This window comes from Pseudoliparis swirei, chromosome 22 (genome assembly GCF_029220125.1).
Source record: "Pseudoliparis swirei isolate HS2019 ecotype Mariana Trench chromosome 22, NWPU_hadal_v1, whole genome shotgun sequence".
Taxonomy (NCBI): Eukaryota; Metazoa; Chordata; class Actinopteri; order Perciformes; family Liparidae; genus Pseudoliparis; species Pseudoliparis swirei.
This window is the reverse complement of record NC_079409.1, coordinates 18,480,037-18,495,316: the sequence shown is the minus strand read 5'-3', so window position 1 is coordinate 18,495,316 and position 15,280 is coordinate 18,480,037. Positions and strand designations below refer to the sequence as shown.

Sequence of the window (15,280 nt, the reverse complement as noted above, 5' to 3'; positions counted from 1 at the left end):
GCTAGTTCCTCTCCGGCTGCTTCAAAATCCCGTCTCTCATGTTGGTTCCTGATAACCTTTCTTTTCCCACTCTGCATTGGTGCTAGTAATTGGTATGTAAAGACGAAGCGAAATGGCTGCGTCTCTGTTGTTATCAGCCCAGTGGAGCTAGGCGGGCTTTATGCAGCTCTTTGATCTGGGGCTCTGGTGGTCTGGGCCACTCCTCTGGGCGATAAGCTAAAGCCTATCAAACACCACAACGCCACAAACACAAGTAATGCCCAATGGCCGAACACGGTGGCGATGAAACCCAACATCAAAACACCTTCTGAGAGGTGTTATTAACACGTGGCATCATTCTCTGGTTTGCTTTCATGTGGATTTAGACAAATACTACCTCCTCCCAAAACGTGCAATAAACTTAGTTCACATTGCTATGTTAAAGATGAAATGATCCCACCAGTGGCTTTAAGATGTTTTAACCTGCCACTATGGGTAGTTAGATATTGGTGGTCATGCCAAATGTTTGGTCCATTCTACGTTGGATGATATAACAAGTAATTTTCTAGTAACATATTCAAAACCATAAGAAAAACGTCAACAACATATTCATATGCAATAGAAAATTAAAGAAATTAAATGCTCCAAGATATATAGATTTTTTTTTTCTTCATTTTATTCGGCTATCTTTCTTCCTTCTATTCACAAGTGGGAGAGAGAGAGCCATAGAGAGAAATGGAGTGAGAGAGAGAGATAGAGAGGGGGACCATTATTCTGTGCACATTAGCTCAGCCCACACAAGTAACATTAGCCACCTCAAAAACAAGCTGTTTTACGACAGAAATAATGCATTCTGACAATTGAATTTGTCCCACTGAGCATGTCAAAGCAGATTATCTTGTCTACCGTTATTGCGAGTTTTATTGCGCTGCCCATCCAGGAGTTGACAATATGTGGCTGTGTAATGTCACTGGTGATGTCATTCAGTCCCTGGGGGCTGCAACCTAATAATAGCCCATTGATAATGTACCACAGGCAGAGGACTCGTTGCCACTATCAATTATGATTTGTTTATGTCACAAAATGACTATTGCCAGTTGAAGTAGCCAATAAATAGAGGGAGGAAAACTAGGTCACATACATAAGCCAGAACACAGAGTTAATCAACTATGTATTTAGACATTTGAAACAAAAAGCGAAATAGTTTAAAAAGCAGCTTGTTTGATACTTGGGAATAAAGCTACATTGCTTTCCTGTGAATGTTAGTTGTTCAGATTGATACCATCTTGTGTCTAAAATACATACAGAGCTGCCAAAGTTTAGTTAGCTTAGCATACTGACTGGACACAGATGACCTGGCAAAGTCTGCCTCGCAACATCTGTAAAGCTCACTAATGGACTTGTTATGATCAATACACACAACATACACTGAGCCGGTCTGTATGCTATGCTAGACTAAGCTACATACCCCGTTTGTTGCAGCTATTTAGCCATAAAATAACACATGTCTATCCTTTTGTGACCATTTGATGGGTTTTCTCTTCCAGGTCCAGGGTCTGCAGAAAGGCGGAAGCACCCCTCTCACAAGTTCCTGTGTCTGCGGGTGGGGAAGCCCATGAAGAAGACATTCATTTCCAATGCCAGCGCCTCCATGCAGCAGTACGCCCAGCAGGGCAAGAAGCACGAGTACTGGTTCGCTGTGCCACAGGAGAGGTCAGTGGCTCTGACACACCTCTTGAACTTAAGCAAATCCTTTCTGTGGTAGCCTAAATAACGTTAATGAAACCAGTGCATACTTTGTTTTTAATGCAGAAACCTGCAGGGATTTGACCTTGTGCTGTATTCCAAAAATATTGGGCTGAGTTACCAAGGCACATTACCTGCACTCACACCCGACAAAGAGTGCATATTTGATTTGTTTCAAATATGCACTCTTTGTCGGGTGTGACTCCCACTGCGACCCCAGCCATCTCCCTGTGCTGCCAGACAGCAGAACGATTTATTATTCATGCACTTTATTCCTGGCCTGGGACACACCCTCAAAATCCATCCAACAATAAAGCTTGTGTTTTTCCTAGCTGTGTATCCTGAGAAAGACTTCCGCCCATAAAAATGCTTGTGAACTTTTTCTGACCTCCGCTGTAATGTTGTATATCAACTGAAAATAGATATGACATGTTTGTGTGTTTTTCCAAGTTTGAGCGCTGCGACTCGAACAGCTGCCAAGCAAGCAGCAGTCATAATAACATTAGAGCTCTTCTTGCTGGAAAGAGATGCATTTTATGAAAAAGTTGCGTAATATGTTTATATAGTTAATTTAATAAATCAGAGGCTGCCAAATCTGGCTCCAGGACAACGTTAGTTAGATTGTCTATATTTTTTTAAGAGAAGAAATCAAAGGAACAAAAATGGGGATGACGATCTGGAGGTGGATGTGGTCAGTCACTTGTCCAGCCTTAAGTTTTCAGTACATTGGTCCTTCTGTACTTTTACTGCACACGTGGTGTTCTCTCAGGCTGCTAACCACATTTGAATCAAACAAACAGGCGTGTCTTTTTTTAGTTAGTCACGGACGGTACAATAAATGCTTCTTGGTTGTGTGTGTTGAGAGTGCAGTAATGACACAGAACCCCCAGCCCCTCCTCCTCCACACGCGCATACACACACACACTCGCACACACACACACACACGCGCCTTCATTATTAATTATGAACTTCAGAGTCTTGTTTGTTACAGGGTTGTTGTTGTCATCTGCAGGTTGCTTAGCTGCAGCATTTCCCACCTGGAAAACAAGTTTGCTGTGCCTAGAGATGGCAGCCCGGGGGCATTGCAAATTCAAAGCTTGTGTTATGTGATTGCTCGTTATTTTTAACGTATTGGCACTGGGCTGAGGTATGTGGGAGAGGTGATCATAAGCTGTTGGGACTGACAACACAGCGGCTCGTAGTCCTTTCCTTCAGACTCTCTGGAGCTTGACCTAGATGGGAGGCAACCCGCATGATGCGTCTTTAAGTGTCTTGGCAATGCTGTGGGAAGAAAGGGAGGCATTGAATGAGCCGTACACAAGCACAACACTGAATAAAGCTCGGCCTACTGAGTCTGCACAGCTCTGTCATGTCCAAGGCAGTATGTTACACAAACTGTATTTGTTTTCAACTTTTGCTTGAGTTATGCTGTAATATCTTATCATATCCTGAACTATTTGCATGGTTCTTATATAACGGCAGACACAAAGCGAGGGCCAGGAGATGAGGAGCATTAAGCAGCCAAAGAGACAGATGACAAAATGGAGCTAAAGGGAAAGTGAATATTGGACTCTACATGAATACCATTGTTGATCTGTTTGATGTGTAAATAATAGGGCAGTGAAACGATTAAAAATTTTAATCGGGTTAATCACAGGTTTTTGTGGATTAATCATGATTAATCACATATTACCGATATTCTCGGTATATTTTGTGAGAACATAGAGATTTATGACAAAAGACGGATATATACATTTATACATTCTTCTATACAATGGTGCTGCAACTCAGCAGTTATTTAGCAGTTTTCTTCCATATGGAACATTAATACATCTTCATCCTAAACAGAATGTTTAACCCTCCTGTTACCTTCGGGTCAATTTGACCCCATTCAATGTTTAATGTCGGTGTTCTTTGGGGTCAATTTGACCCCAGGCTATTTTCACTGTGTCAAACATATCAGAAATATCAACTTTTTTATTTATTTAAAGGGCTATTTAGGTAGTCAACAAACAAACATAAAGTACCTCACACTTAAACTTGGGAAACAATATTAATTCTAATAATTTTCTGGAGGTTTTAATTGCTGGGGTCAAATTGACCCTGAGGGTAAAATATGTTAGTAAATGTAAAGGTAACAGGGTTAGGGTTAAACAGAGCATTTTTCTCTTGTTTGTCAACCATTAACTCCACCATGATACAATCTAAAGGTGGACAGATTGACAAGTGACTTTTTTTTTGCTCGGTCCGGATGCGCGCACGGAGCTCTGTGGCGCGCCAGACGGAGATCGATAAGTGTTAACGCAACGCGTAGAGACAGAGATGACATGCTGCTGTGGAGATACGATCAACAACAGACGTTTAGTTTAATAAAAGAACAAAGGCGTGCTATAGAGAACATGTCAGGGGCGGGCCAATCTTTTAATGTCATGCGATCTACCGACACTACGCCGCGATCGACTGGCAGGTCGCGATCGACGTGTTGAGACCCTGATCTACAGGAAGTAAAAGTCGTAACAAGGTTTCCGTAGGTGAACCTGCGGAAGGGTCATTACCGATGAACAGACCGTCTGCATGAGAGCGGACAGAGTTCAGATTGAAGTGGTGTATTGGAAGCTCATTTTGCAAGTGACTTTTTTTTCGTCCCAACGACCAACAACAGACGGATTGGAAGCTCATTCTGCGCATGCGTTAAATGCGTTAATAAATAAAAAAACTAGTTAAACCTGTAATTGGATTAACTGAGTTAACGCGTTATTTTTCACAGCACTAGTAAATAAGAAACCATTGAGCAACAACTTCAGCATATGAGAATGTTGTATTTACAGCTTGTTGGGCAGCCCAAAAGGGAACAACACAATCATTCTAGGCAGGTACAACTAGTTATTATAAGAATATGTGTAATCAAAGTGTTCCAACACTTCAGCACAAAGTGATGTCTTTTGCCACAAAATACTTGATTAGTAAACACAGGCAAACGAGTAAAATGTCTTGTTCAGCGTCTCTTGATATTGGAATGCTTCCTTAACGGCTATTAGGGCTGTTTGATCATGTTTTAATGTACAAAATACTAATTAATTCTCAGAACCTTTGGGAGTTTGTGCTGATAGGAGTTGTGTTTCTTCTCCCCAGGTCGGACCACCTGTACGTGTTCTTCATGCAGTGGAGCCCAGACATGTACGGTGAGGGGGTCAGGGGGATGGGACAAGAGCCTGGCTTTATGGTTGTCAAGAAGAATGAGGTGTCAGAAACAGCTGAGGACGAGCCAATCACCGACCTCAATGTCAAGGAGTGGGAGGTAAGGTCCACATGCTAAAAGTGTTCCCCCACACCTGTTGTGGTGTCTCAAGCTTCACATGCATGGATTAAGTATAGTTACTATGGTTTAATCCATAACCTGTGAAATCAGAACTGTATGTGGTGTATTGTTTAGTTTATTTATTTGTATTAATTGTACGTGTTCAATATAATGTGTTGATTTGCTTTCATTACGTAATACATAGTTTAAAACGTATTGTGCCGATCATGGTTTTTCAATCCATCAGAATTGTTTTTAAAACCTTGGTTTCATATTCTGCTTCTGTATATTGCACTTCTTTGTACCACTGCATATTTCTTGATTTGATTGTAACTTTTTGTGTGAACTTTTTTATCACATGCAAGTTGTGTAAGTTGTGTGAACACTTGCTTTGCTTGGAAATGCGCTTCTCTGAACTTCCAACCAAAGTGTTTTGCATGTTTGTGTAATTGTTTACTCTTCTCAGTTAGAGTAATGTACACATGTTGTGTGACTGTCACTAGTATTGTTCAGCATTTGGCAACGTATTTTGTTGAATAGCAAAAGGCTAACAAAATTATGAGTTGCTGAAGGGAATGTAATCGCAACTAAATCATTTTGTGGTTTTGGCTATGAAATCAACCCGAACTCATGTGGCACTGTGACTGATCTGGGTTTTCTTTTCTCGTCGAAGTGTATTCATTGCACAAAGAATGTGGCAGTAAAACTAGGGAGCACAGACGAGGGATGTCCATCTATATTTCCAGCACTGTGACGGCACATCACTGCACCACAGGGATGGTTTTAGTAAAGTGAGATTGTTTTCCAGCCTGTGGACAATGAAAGAGATGCATTCGCATAGAATTTGATATGGTGGAAGCCGTGGCCAGGATTACAATTTTAGTGCAAATAATGATGTAGATAACTAAATGAACTGATTTGTTTGTCCCTACATGATCCATTACATTTGAATAAGTAAACAGGAACTTGCTGCTTTTGTTTGTCCAGTTGAGACCGGTTTTGCATTAAGCTTAAGATGTTTTTTGAACAGAGTTTTGTTTTTTTGTAGCCAGAAATATCGTTTATGAAACTCTATACCTCATGGGCTTGTGGTGTTACTGTCTCTTTAAATCATTTCTGTTATGGGACCGGTCCTATTTCCCTTTAACCAATGAGGATCCGATTTCTCGCCTGTCCCGTGTTGTTATTGGGTTTTAGAGATGTCACACAAATCATACGGCATAGAAACCCCATTTAGAAAAAAAAGAAATGTTTCTATTTTAGTCGAGCAGGCTTCATACCAACTCCGTCTTCTTGTCTCGGGGCTACACGGGGGGAACTTAAAGGATCTGTAATGTGACTGCCCAGCTTCAACCTCGCCCAGAGAATAAGACATGTTTTCTAGGAGGGTGAAAGACCAAGAGAACCGACTGACCCCAAAGTACACCTGTGTATGTTCTCTGTGCATTGCTCAGTCTATCCGATGGATGAACGTTGCCTGTTCTTATTAATAATGCGTGCTAACTCGCTAACGAAGCTAACTAGCCGCTAGCCCATTAGCCGATGTGAGAGTGATGGACGTTAAACAAAGTGGTCACTATCTAACCACGAGTCAGGAAAGTGATGATACGATGTTTGCTGACTGGAAGTTTTCAATTGTTTGGTGCTTAAGGGATGAAGCCTCTTTTTTATTAATCAGTTTACTTAACCTTGATTTCTTTGTTTACTAGTTAGCATAATTACGGTTTATTTTAGAGATTTAATTCAAGTGTGCTGTGTGACACCGTATTTACTTCACCGGTTGCTTCTTAATGCTGACCTTTTGATGACCTTGATCTGGTCAGATAAAAGGGTTTGATACACATTCAAAAGTCTGTCGCTTGTTGTTCGGGCAGTAGTGTACCTGTTCTGCTTAATTGAGTGCTTTAAAGAGGCAGTTAGTTACGAAAAATAACAAGTTGAGAGCAAGATTGTCTCGGTTGTAAAACACGTTCAAGAATGAAAGGCAGCTTTCGACGTCTGTTCCCAGACAGTATGACATTAGTTGAAATATAGACCAGATAATATGACTCTGGTATTTGGGGCTTTGTTTATCTTGCACACAGGGCTTTAAATATCTTTCCTGTGGACTGTTCACATGCCAACGTTTCCTCAGCAGCTCTCAGTGAGTTTGTAGAGGTGGGTGTAACTTTGTTGGAATGCAGCCATGCTCAGAGGTCACTGTGTTGGTCTGTCTGGGCTGCAGTTGTTGATTATTATTCCTGACATTGGTTAATGTTCATGGACTTGGTAGTGCTTTGTGTGTGTGTGTGGGGTTGGCTGATCGTATTTCCATCCTTTTGTCCAAGTTAACTTTAGTCTAACTGAGCAACCAATGGTGGAGTTATTAAACATTACACAAACATGCAAACCGATGGAGGACTGTTAAGTGCCCCACCTTTTCTCTTCTTGTTAACAGTGGCTGTAAGCCTTTGTTAGTACTTGTCTTTGCATTTTTTACATCTAACTTTGTTATATAAATAAGTTAAGTTCACTACCTAGTGCACACAATGCCTTCCAGAACTCACCCTTTCCTTTCCCTGGCCGCCGGTAGAGATTTATGTTCCACCTGTTCCTGTCTTTATACTACCAGGTAGTGTCTCTGACGGAGTACCACCGTCGGATTGATGCACTAAACAGTGAAGATCTACGTTCGCTCTGCAAACGACTCCAGGTGCCCTGACCAGCCCTGTTTCTCCCCCCTCCCCTCTCTCCCTCTCTGCTCTGCCCAGCCCTGCAGCTGACTGCATCAAGATGGTCTCCCATAGGCTCTAGCTGACTTCAGCTGGTGTTGCATACCAACCTCAAAAACACAGGCATTGCATAACATTAATCTGTTGAGTAGGTTTCATGAGTGTTTGGCCTCACAAAATCTATTCAAAACTAGCTATACAAGATCAATTGGGAATGATTTCTCAAACATTTGGCAATATTTATTTGATCAATTCATTACAGATAAATGTGATACGGTTTTCATGCGACAGCAGCCTTATCTCAATGTGTCAGGCTTTCCGTTTTAGAGTCGTTGTCATGGTGTTTTCAGTGCTTCAACCCACTATATCAGATAGGATCAATATGTCGATTTTATATAGGCCCCACAGAAATGAGTATTGTCTTTTATGCACACGTGACCTGAATGTATAGAATATTTAAGGACAAAGCAATGGTGTGTTGGTGAGGGGGTGGACAATGCAGGTGGTGTGAAACATGAGTGCATCCCAGCCACCAGCGGTTACGCGCTCCACAATCAGCCTCTTGTTATCAAGAAAGATTAATAAGCCAAACAATCTGTTGGTCGGAAATGTCAAACAGTGGAGTGCAAATTATTCATTGGGTTGATTTCCCCATTCACTTTACGTTCTCCTCTCCCAGAAAGGGTCTCTGCCCGCTCCCCTAGTTCTGCCAAACCAATCCTAGTCGTCTGGCAGGAAGGTATTCAGCTGTCATCATCTAACTGATCATCTAACAGCGTGTCGCCTGCAGACACTGCGTTTTATCATTTTGGCAGAATTATTGTTCATTTAAAATGGGGGTTGTTGTTGCTCAGGTTAGGCATGGTTAAAGGTGAGTTTCTTCATGCAGCCTCAGCCTTTATCCTAGAGCAGTTTAGTAAAAAGGTGTATAGTTTGGTTGTTACTGCTTTAGATAGCCTCACTATGTAGGAGTAGCCTGATATGATTGTAGGTTTATGACAGATGGCTGTAATTGAACCCATCGAGTGTCGGTGCCTTATTGAAGCTGATGTAAACCCACCCCCTGTCTAGATGCATGTCTGACATGTGCTTGTGCCTGTAGATCACCACCAAGGAAGAGGTGAACTCCAAGCAGGGCACGTCCATCAAGACGGAGCTGGAGCCCGAAACGTTCAAACCCAACCTCCGAGAATCCAGTGACCTCCTGGAGGCCGACCAGATAGAGAAGGTACAGACTCTTACACAACTCTGCTCCAATGCACATTAAACTGTGTGCATCTGAATGATAATCACCATTTAAAGGTTAAGGCAGGCAATCTTTTGTACTTTTCTTTCCAACAAATCACACAAAAGACAAAAATCAGAAATGAAGGGATCCTACTAACAAGCGTCTGCATCCAAAGATATAGATCTTAATCCTGTGTGCTACATAGCGACATTGTTGTTCCTTTAATATAATTAATCGATTTTAAGTTAGCAAAGTTAATGAGAGGTGGTACATTCATGCATTTCTTTTTCTTTTTTGGGGATTTGATAACAATTTTAATATTTCCAATAAGTAAACTAGACTTATACTTTATACAATATAATATGGTCTGGGGGTCATGTGGTTGGCTTGAGATCAAACATGCAAACGCAGAGGACATGCTGGTAATTTCACTTTCAAATTTGTAAAAATCAAACTAACCTAACTAAGTCCTGGAGTTCCTTTTCCGGATTATTTCTCTCCCGTCTACCGGGGGAATAAATGTGTTCACTGCTGTCATAACCATTTTACATCTGGACCCTTTAGTTGTTAATAATGTAAAGATAACAATATTTATAAATAGAATCCTCATCAGTGGGTTGTTGTGAGTTTACGCTCTACTGTTTTTAAAATATAATGTATGGGTAATATTCCTGAATTCCGGCCAACAAGAACTAGGAATGAACGTATGTTTTAAAAGCCATACAATAGCTTCAAATTAAACAGCAATAAAATTATAAGAAATACAATGATTCAAGTTCCAAAAGTTTAGCTTATTAAAAGAGGCCTACAGGTTGAACTTTTCACAAGACATTCAAGTACAAAATCTTTTCTTTTTTTTTAAATCCTGCGCAGCTTTTTTTCTTCTTTATTTATTGGGTTTAAAGTATTTCTACTGCAGCCACTCTGCGCTACAAATAGTATAGTTGTAAAAATATTGTAGCCTTACATTCCAGTGGTGGCTTGTTTTCCAAGAGCTCCTAGCGTAGTTGAGTTTAAATTAATTGAAAATTATTTCTACAATTCACATGTTTTAGCAAACCAATTATTGTGCCTCAGTCTATATATTTATTTTTTTAGCTTTTCAAAAACCTTTGGTATGTGCTCTCCCACTTACTGCACACTTCATTCATTAAATTCATAGAAGGAATTTGATTAAACAAAAGAAAAAGAAAAACTAATTTCACTCGATGAATCGCTTTATTCAAACTGAGAATTTAGATGAAGGACTTTTTCATTTAAAGGGGATGACATCATGACATTCTTAAACCTAAATAGAAGATAAATGTGAAGCTTCCTCTAATCACCTCGAGGACAGAGCTCATAGCTCAAGGCGGTGAAGTCGAGGCTCATCTTCTCTGAACCATCAAGAGCAGAGGGAGCGATACATTATTGGAAAACAAACAAGACGTTCAAAGGCCCTTGTTCCATCCAGAGGAAATGGTGCAGCGTACTGTAATTCCATGTTTTAGTTGGTGTCTGTTTTATCTGTTAAAATGAAGCCCACAATGCACTGCTCCTCCAGCACCTTTATCTCCCTTATGCACCCCCACCACTGTTGATCCTCAGTTAGTCAGCGGCGGCGGGGCCTCTCAGGGAGTGGCAGCCCTCTTCTCTCTGTGTTCGGAGCCCTGTTACTCTTCTTTAAACACCAGACGGTGTGAAACGTTTACCGCACATGTAATTGAGCATTGGTGGCTGTGTTTCATTTTCTTTCTCGTCCTACTTTTTCTTTATCTCCCCCCCCCCCCCCCACCCACCACAGCTTGCCAGGAATCTCCCTCCTCGGACCATTGGGTACCCATGGACGCTGGCTTTTGGCACATCAAAGCATGGCATGAGCATTAAGAGTCTGTACAGAGCCATGCAGGGCCAGGACACCCCCGTGCTCATGGTTATTAAGGACAGCGATGGCCAGGTACGCTGCCAATTTAACAGAATGTCAGTAGTGACCTGTAATATATTGGAACTTAAAGCGTGAATCACTTTCTAATACTTCTCCTGTGTCCCAATTGCACTTGTGTTCTCTTTCTGCAGGTGTTTGGTGCGTTGGCATCTGAGCCCTTTAAAGTCAGCGATTGCTTTTATGGCACAGGAGAAACCTTCCTCTTCACCTTCAACCCCGAGTTTGAGGTACAAGCATTTGTAGATGTTGAGATGTTTCAATGTTTTTTTGCTTTCTGCCACACAGCGTTTGTATTGAGGCCAATAAGTTCAATTTTGGTCTCATCTGACTAAAGCACCTCATTCAATTCAATTACATTTTTCAATTCAGTTTATTTGTATAGCCCAATATCACAAATTACAAATTTGCCTCAGAGGGCTTTACAATCTGTACACATACGACATCCCTGTCCCAGGACCTCACATCGGATCAGGAAAAACTCCCAAAAAATAGAAAAAACATTTCACAGGGAAAAAAGGGAGGAAACCTTCAGGAGAACAACAGAGGAGGATCCCCCTCCCCGGATGGATAGATGTAATAGATGTCATGTGTACAGAAGGAATCATTACAGAGTTACAACACATTCAATGAGTATGACAGAGTGTATGAATAGTTGGTAGTAGACATGGCTCACGATCCAGACCTCCATGATCCATCAGGCAGATGGAGGTAGAGAGAAGGAGTGGGCGGGGCATCAGCTTTAACTTTCTTATGGCTCACTTTCAATAACAGCTTTCTTCTTGCCATCTTTCATAAAGGCCAGATTAATAGTTGTCCTGTGAACACATTTCCCACCTCTGCTGTGGATCTTTGCAGCTGCTCCAGAGTTACTGTGGTAACCTGTTATTTGCTACTCTGGTTAAACCTCAAGCTTTTATAACTACAGTCTTTTGATTGTTCTGACCAATATTCTAAACTGATCTGATTAAGAACATAGATTGTGCCGAAAACAGGTACAATAATCATAAACATTAAAAGAACAATATGTCCTCCGCTCTGACTCTGTGTTCGGGCCCTAATAATAATAAGCAGCGTGGCTATGTTTGCTCAATTTTATTTATTTTTTGAGGCCCGGGATATCCAGAGAGAATTTCAGGGTCATAGTGATATTTTATGCTCATTTAGACTCTATCACTGAGATAAAGATTAACTAGTTCAGTGTCAAATATACCATTCAACGAAAAAATATAATAATATATATAAATGCAAAGAATAGAGAGCTGTCGATATTTTTTTTTTTTTTTTTCAAATTGCTTCTAACTTCCCTTTCATTTGCCTCAATTAAACCTAAATGTAAGCAGGTAACAATCATTACCTACTACCTATAGTCACATTCTGTAATTACCTGGACTTACTATTCACTCCGTGCATCATTTACTTTGAGCTAAACTCATTGGCTGTCATCCTGGCTGTCTTTAAGAGAGATGTTACTTGCAGAGTGAGAAAGGCAGCGCAGCATCCTCCCCAAGGTCCGAGTGCCCAGGGATTATGGCCTGTCGGCAACCAGGTGTTGGCTACCTCTGGTATCGATGTGGTGCATCATGTAACACCATTCTGAATTCGCTTGTCACTCCCAGACACTCAATAAATATATGTCTCCATATCTTTATACATGACACAGTTCTATATCATCAACTCCTGGGCATTTAAGGTTCTGTGACCTGCATTCTTGATTATGCTCTCTTGTCTCTACATATACATCTAATGGACTTGAGCCGGGTTAGTGAGATGAAAGCAACAAATGAACTGCACCACTTTTCCCTGGGATCCTTCTACAAATAATAACTTGTACCACAAGAATCGTGTGGATAAAATGATACTTGCATAGCAATTCTCCACTTCTGGCTTGAATCCTTTCATTAAAAGGATATTTCATCCACCAACATCTACAGTAGATGGCCCCTCCAATTTGGAGAAGCAGACAGGATTATCAAGCAGCAAATACAACTTTCAGTTTTATATTTTGTTGGATATTTTTCCTGCTTCACCTTGCTTCAATGGCCTTTTCTGAAAGTGGGAACTGAAGCCATTGTCGCCATCGAGGCATGTAACATGTCTTATTCTATGTTGTGTATACAGGTGTACAAATGGACTGGGGACAACATGTTCTTCATGAAGGGAGATATGGACTCTTTAGCTTTTGGTGGAGGAAGGTGAGCCTCATCTGCCTTTTGAATGGTCCGAAATCGGTTCAAGCACAATTTGTTTTCATTTAATCTAATCATGCAATATAGTTGAAAGTAGAGCAGCAACTTGAAATTATTATTTTCAAAAGACAGTTAATTTGTGTTAATTGCCTAAGACAGTTTAGTTCTGAAGAAAGATGCACCAGAGAAACCGTGTGTGGCCCCCTGCTTAGTTGGTTCTCTTTTCTTCAGCGGCGAGTTTGGCCTGTGGCTGGACGGAGACCTCTACCACGGCAGGAGCCACTCCTGTAAAACATTTGGGAACCCCATGCTCTCAAAAAAGGAGGATTTCTATGTTCAGGACATAGAGATCTGGGCGTTTGAGTAACGGGAACAGTGAACCACAGGGAAGAAGAAAAAAAACAAGTTCTGCAAAGGGCAAACCGAGGGATCCTCCTCCTTAGAACAACAATGGCAACGCCCCCAAACTAACTGCACATCACCAGGGCGCCAGGGCCGGAAGCCAGCTATCGGATGCTTGTTGTGCGTTACTACTGCAGTTATTACAGAGCTTTTTTTTCTTTGTGAAAAATTACCTTTGTGTGTTTCTTGCTACAGCCTTGTGCAGCGTCTTTGCAGAGCGCGGGGGGGGGGGGGGGGGGGTTGGTGACGGGATTTTGGGAAGAGGTTGTATCATATGGGGAAATGGGCCATCGGGCCTTGACGAGGAAGGGTCTCCCCTTACCTGAGAGGGGGTGAAGATGACAGCAGCTGGGGGAAGGAAAACTGCACCACTGGCCCGGATAGTGCATCTAGACTTCACAGAACCTCAAGGAATCTCCAGCACCCTACTCAGACACCCCCCCCCCCCCCTAGTACTTTGTTGATTCGGTAGGTTGTTAGTCAGGGAGAGACCAGCTGGAGAAAAAGGAACAAGACGAAAGCTAAACGTATTCCATTACTCTCGACGGTGATGGTTGAGTGTGGTAAAACTGCGACATCCGAGCCATCAGCAGCAGGATATGATGACAGGATAGGAGAGAATATTTGCTTGGGGGTAGGGGGGTACGTTAGTCTTTTTACAGTACCCTTTGGGGGTTGTTTTCTGAGGCTCAACTATAGAGTATTGTGTATTGTCGTTCACACAGCACAGCGTCTGAAAGCACATCACTATAACCAGATCACCCTCGTCGTACCGTTGTGTTCAGTGGGTGTTCATGTGAGTCCAGCTAACACCGGCTCCTCTCGCAGGACGCTGGCTGTACTGTTTGTAGACAGTAACGTGTTGCAATAGATTTGTGGAATATGCAAATAACTGTCCTGTGACCTCAACTACCCGTGCGGGCCGCGGCACTTTTGCCGCTGCTGTCGGTCTTTCAAGAGAGAAACTTGTCAAACTTTTACGTCTTGATACATGATTGCTTTTCTGTTGGTTGATTCGAAAAGCCTGAGACGTGGTTAACTGTTTTACATGCATATATGACAATTATATATTGGTATATATGATTATATATATATATATATAATCATATATATTTAGCTATTAAGTGTGACAGTGATCTATTTGTGCTGATATTTCAGCTGTTACAATATAATGTATATTACCCTGTAAATTAATGTTTAAATAATAGATTTGTTTATATATATATACATACATATATATTGTGTATATATATATATATATATATGTGTGAATATATATATATGTGTATATATATATATATATATATATATATAAAATAAAGTGTGGATTGGTGGGTTGCTTCTAGCACTTTAATCTGGTGTGAAAGCATCATGGCCAGGTTATTATATTCTCTTAGCAGTAGCTGTACAGTACTTTTTGTTTCGATCACTAAGATGTTAACTGTTAGTAGAAAGCTTGCTGCTACCAATATCAATAAGGGTATGCCCCAACGCTCTGTTTCTCAAAAGGAGGATTATTACTCTGGTAAGAAAGGGGGGATGAATGTGGTGAAACATGGCAGTGAGGCTGCCAGGTGAGGCTTCGTAGGTCCAGGTAGGTATGTGGTGGGTAGTGACGGGACACGTGTACAGTATTTAAGGAGCCCCCTCCCCCCTTTCTGGTCTTCCACACCAGTCCTTGTGGAGAGTCACAAAGAATATTATGGATAATTCTTCCAATTATTTCACCAGAATACAATGTATCAGTGATGTATGAATAACAACAATAAAGGTGAATTAATTGTAACCTGGGATCCGACAATTAGT

The 15,280-nt window shown here is 41.3% G+C and overlaps 1 protein-coding gene across 4 annotated transcripts in view; it reads left to right on the top strand.

Moving 5' to 3' along the window:
• The window catches only part of oxr1a (oxidation resistance 1a), a 133,721-nt gene extending 118,461 nt beyond the window's left edge, over positions 1-15,260 (top strand). For 2 of the 4 annotated variants that reach the window (XM_056406032.1, XM_056406033.1), the window contains 8 exons: positions 1,527-1,692; positions 4,858-5,023; positions 7,635-7,715; positions 8,837-8,962; positions 10,746-10,898; positions 11,018-11,113; positions 13,005-13,078; positions 13,304-15,260. In XM_056406032.1, coding sequence (XP_056262007.1) covers positions 1,527-1,692; positions 4,858-5,023; positions 7,635-7,715; positions 8,837-8,962; positions 10,746-10,898; positions 11,018-11,113; positions 13,005-13,078; positions 13,304-13,439 — 998 coding nt within the window. In that variant the 3' untranslated portion in view covers positions 13,440-15,260. Of the gene's footprint in view, positions 1-1,526; positions 1,693-4,857; positions 5,024-5,059; positions 6,454-7,634; positions 7,716-8,836; positions 8,963-10,745; positions 10,899-11,017; positions 11,114-13,004; positions 13,079-13,303 lie in introns of those variants that run through there. The other 2 variants (XM_056406034.1, XM_056406035.1) reach the window with 2 other exon arrangements.
• Positions 15,261-15,280: the final 20 nt, after the last annotated feature.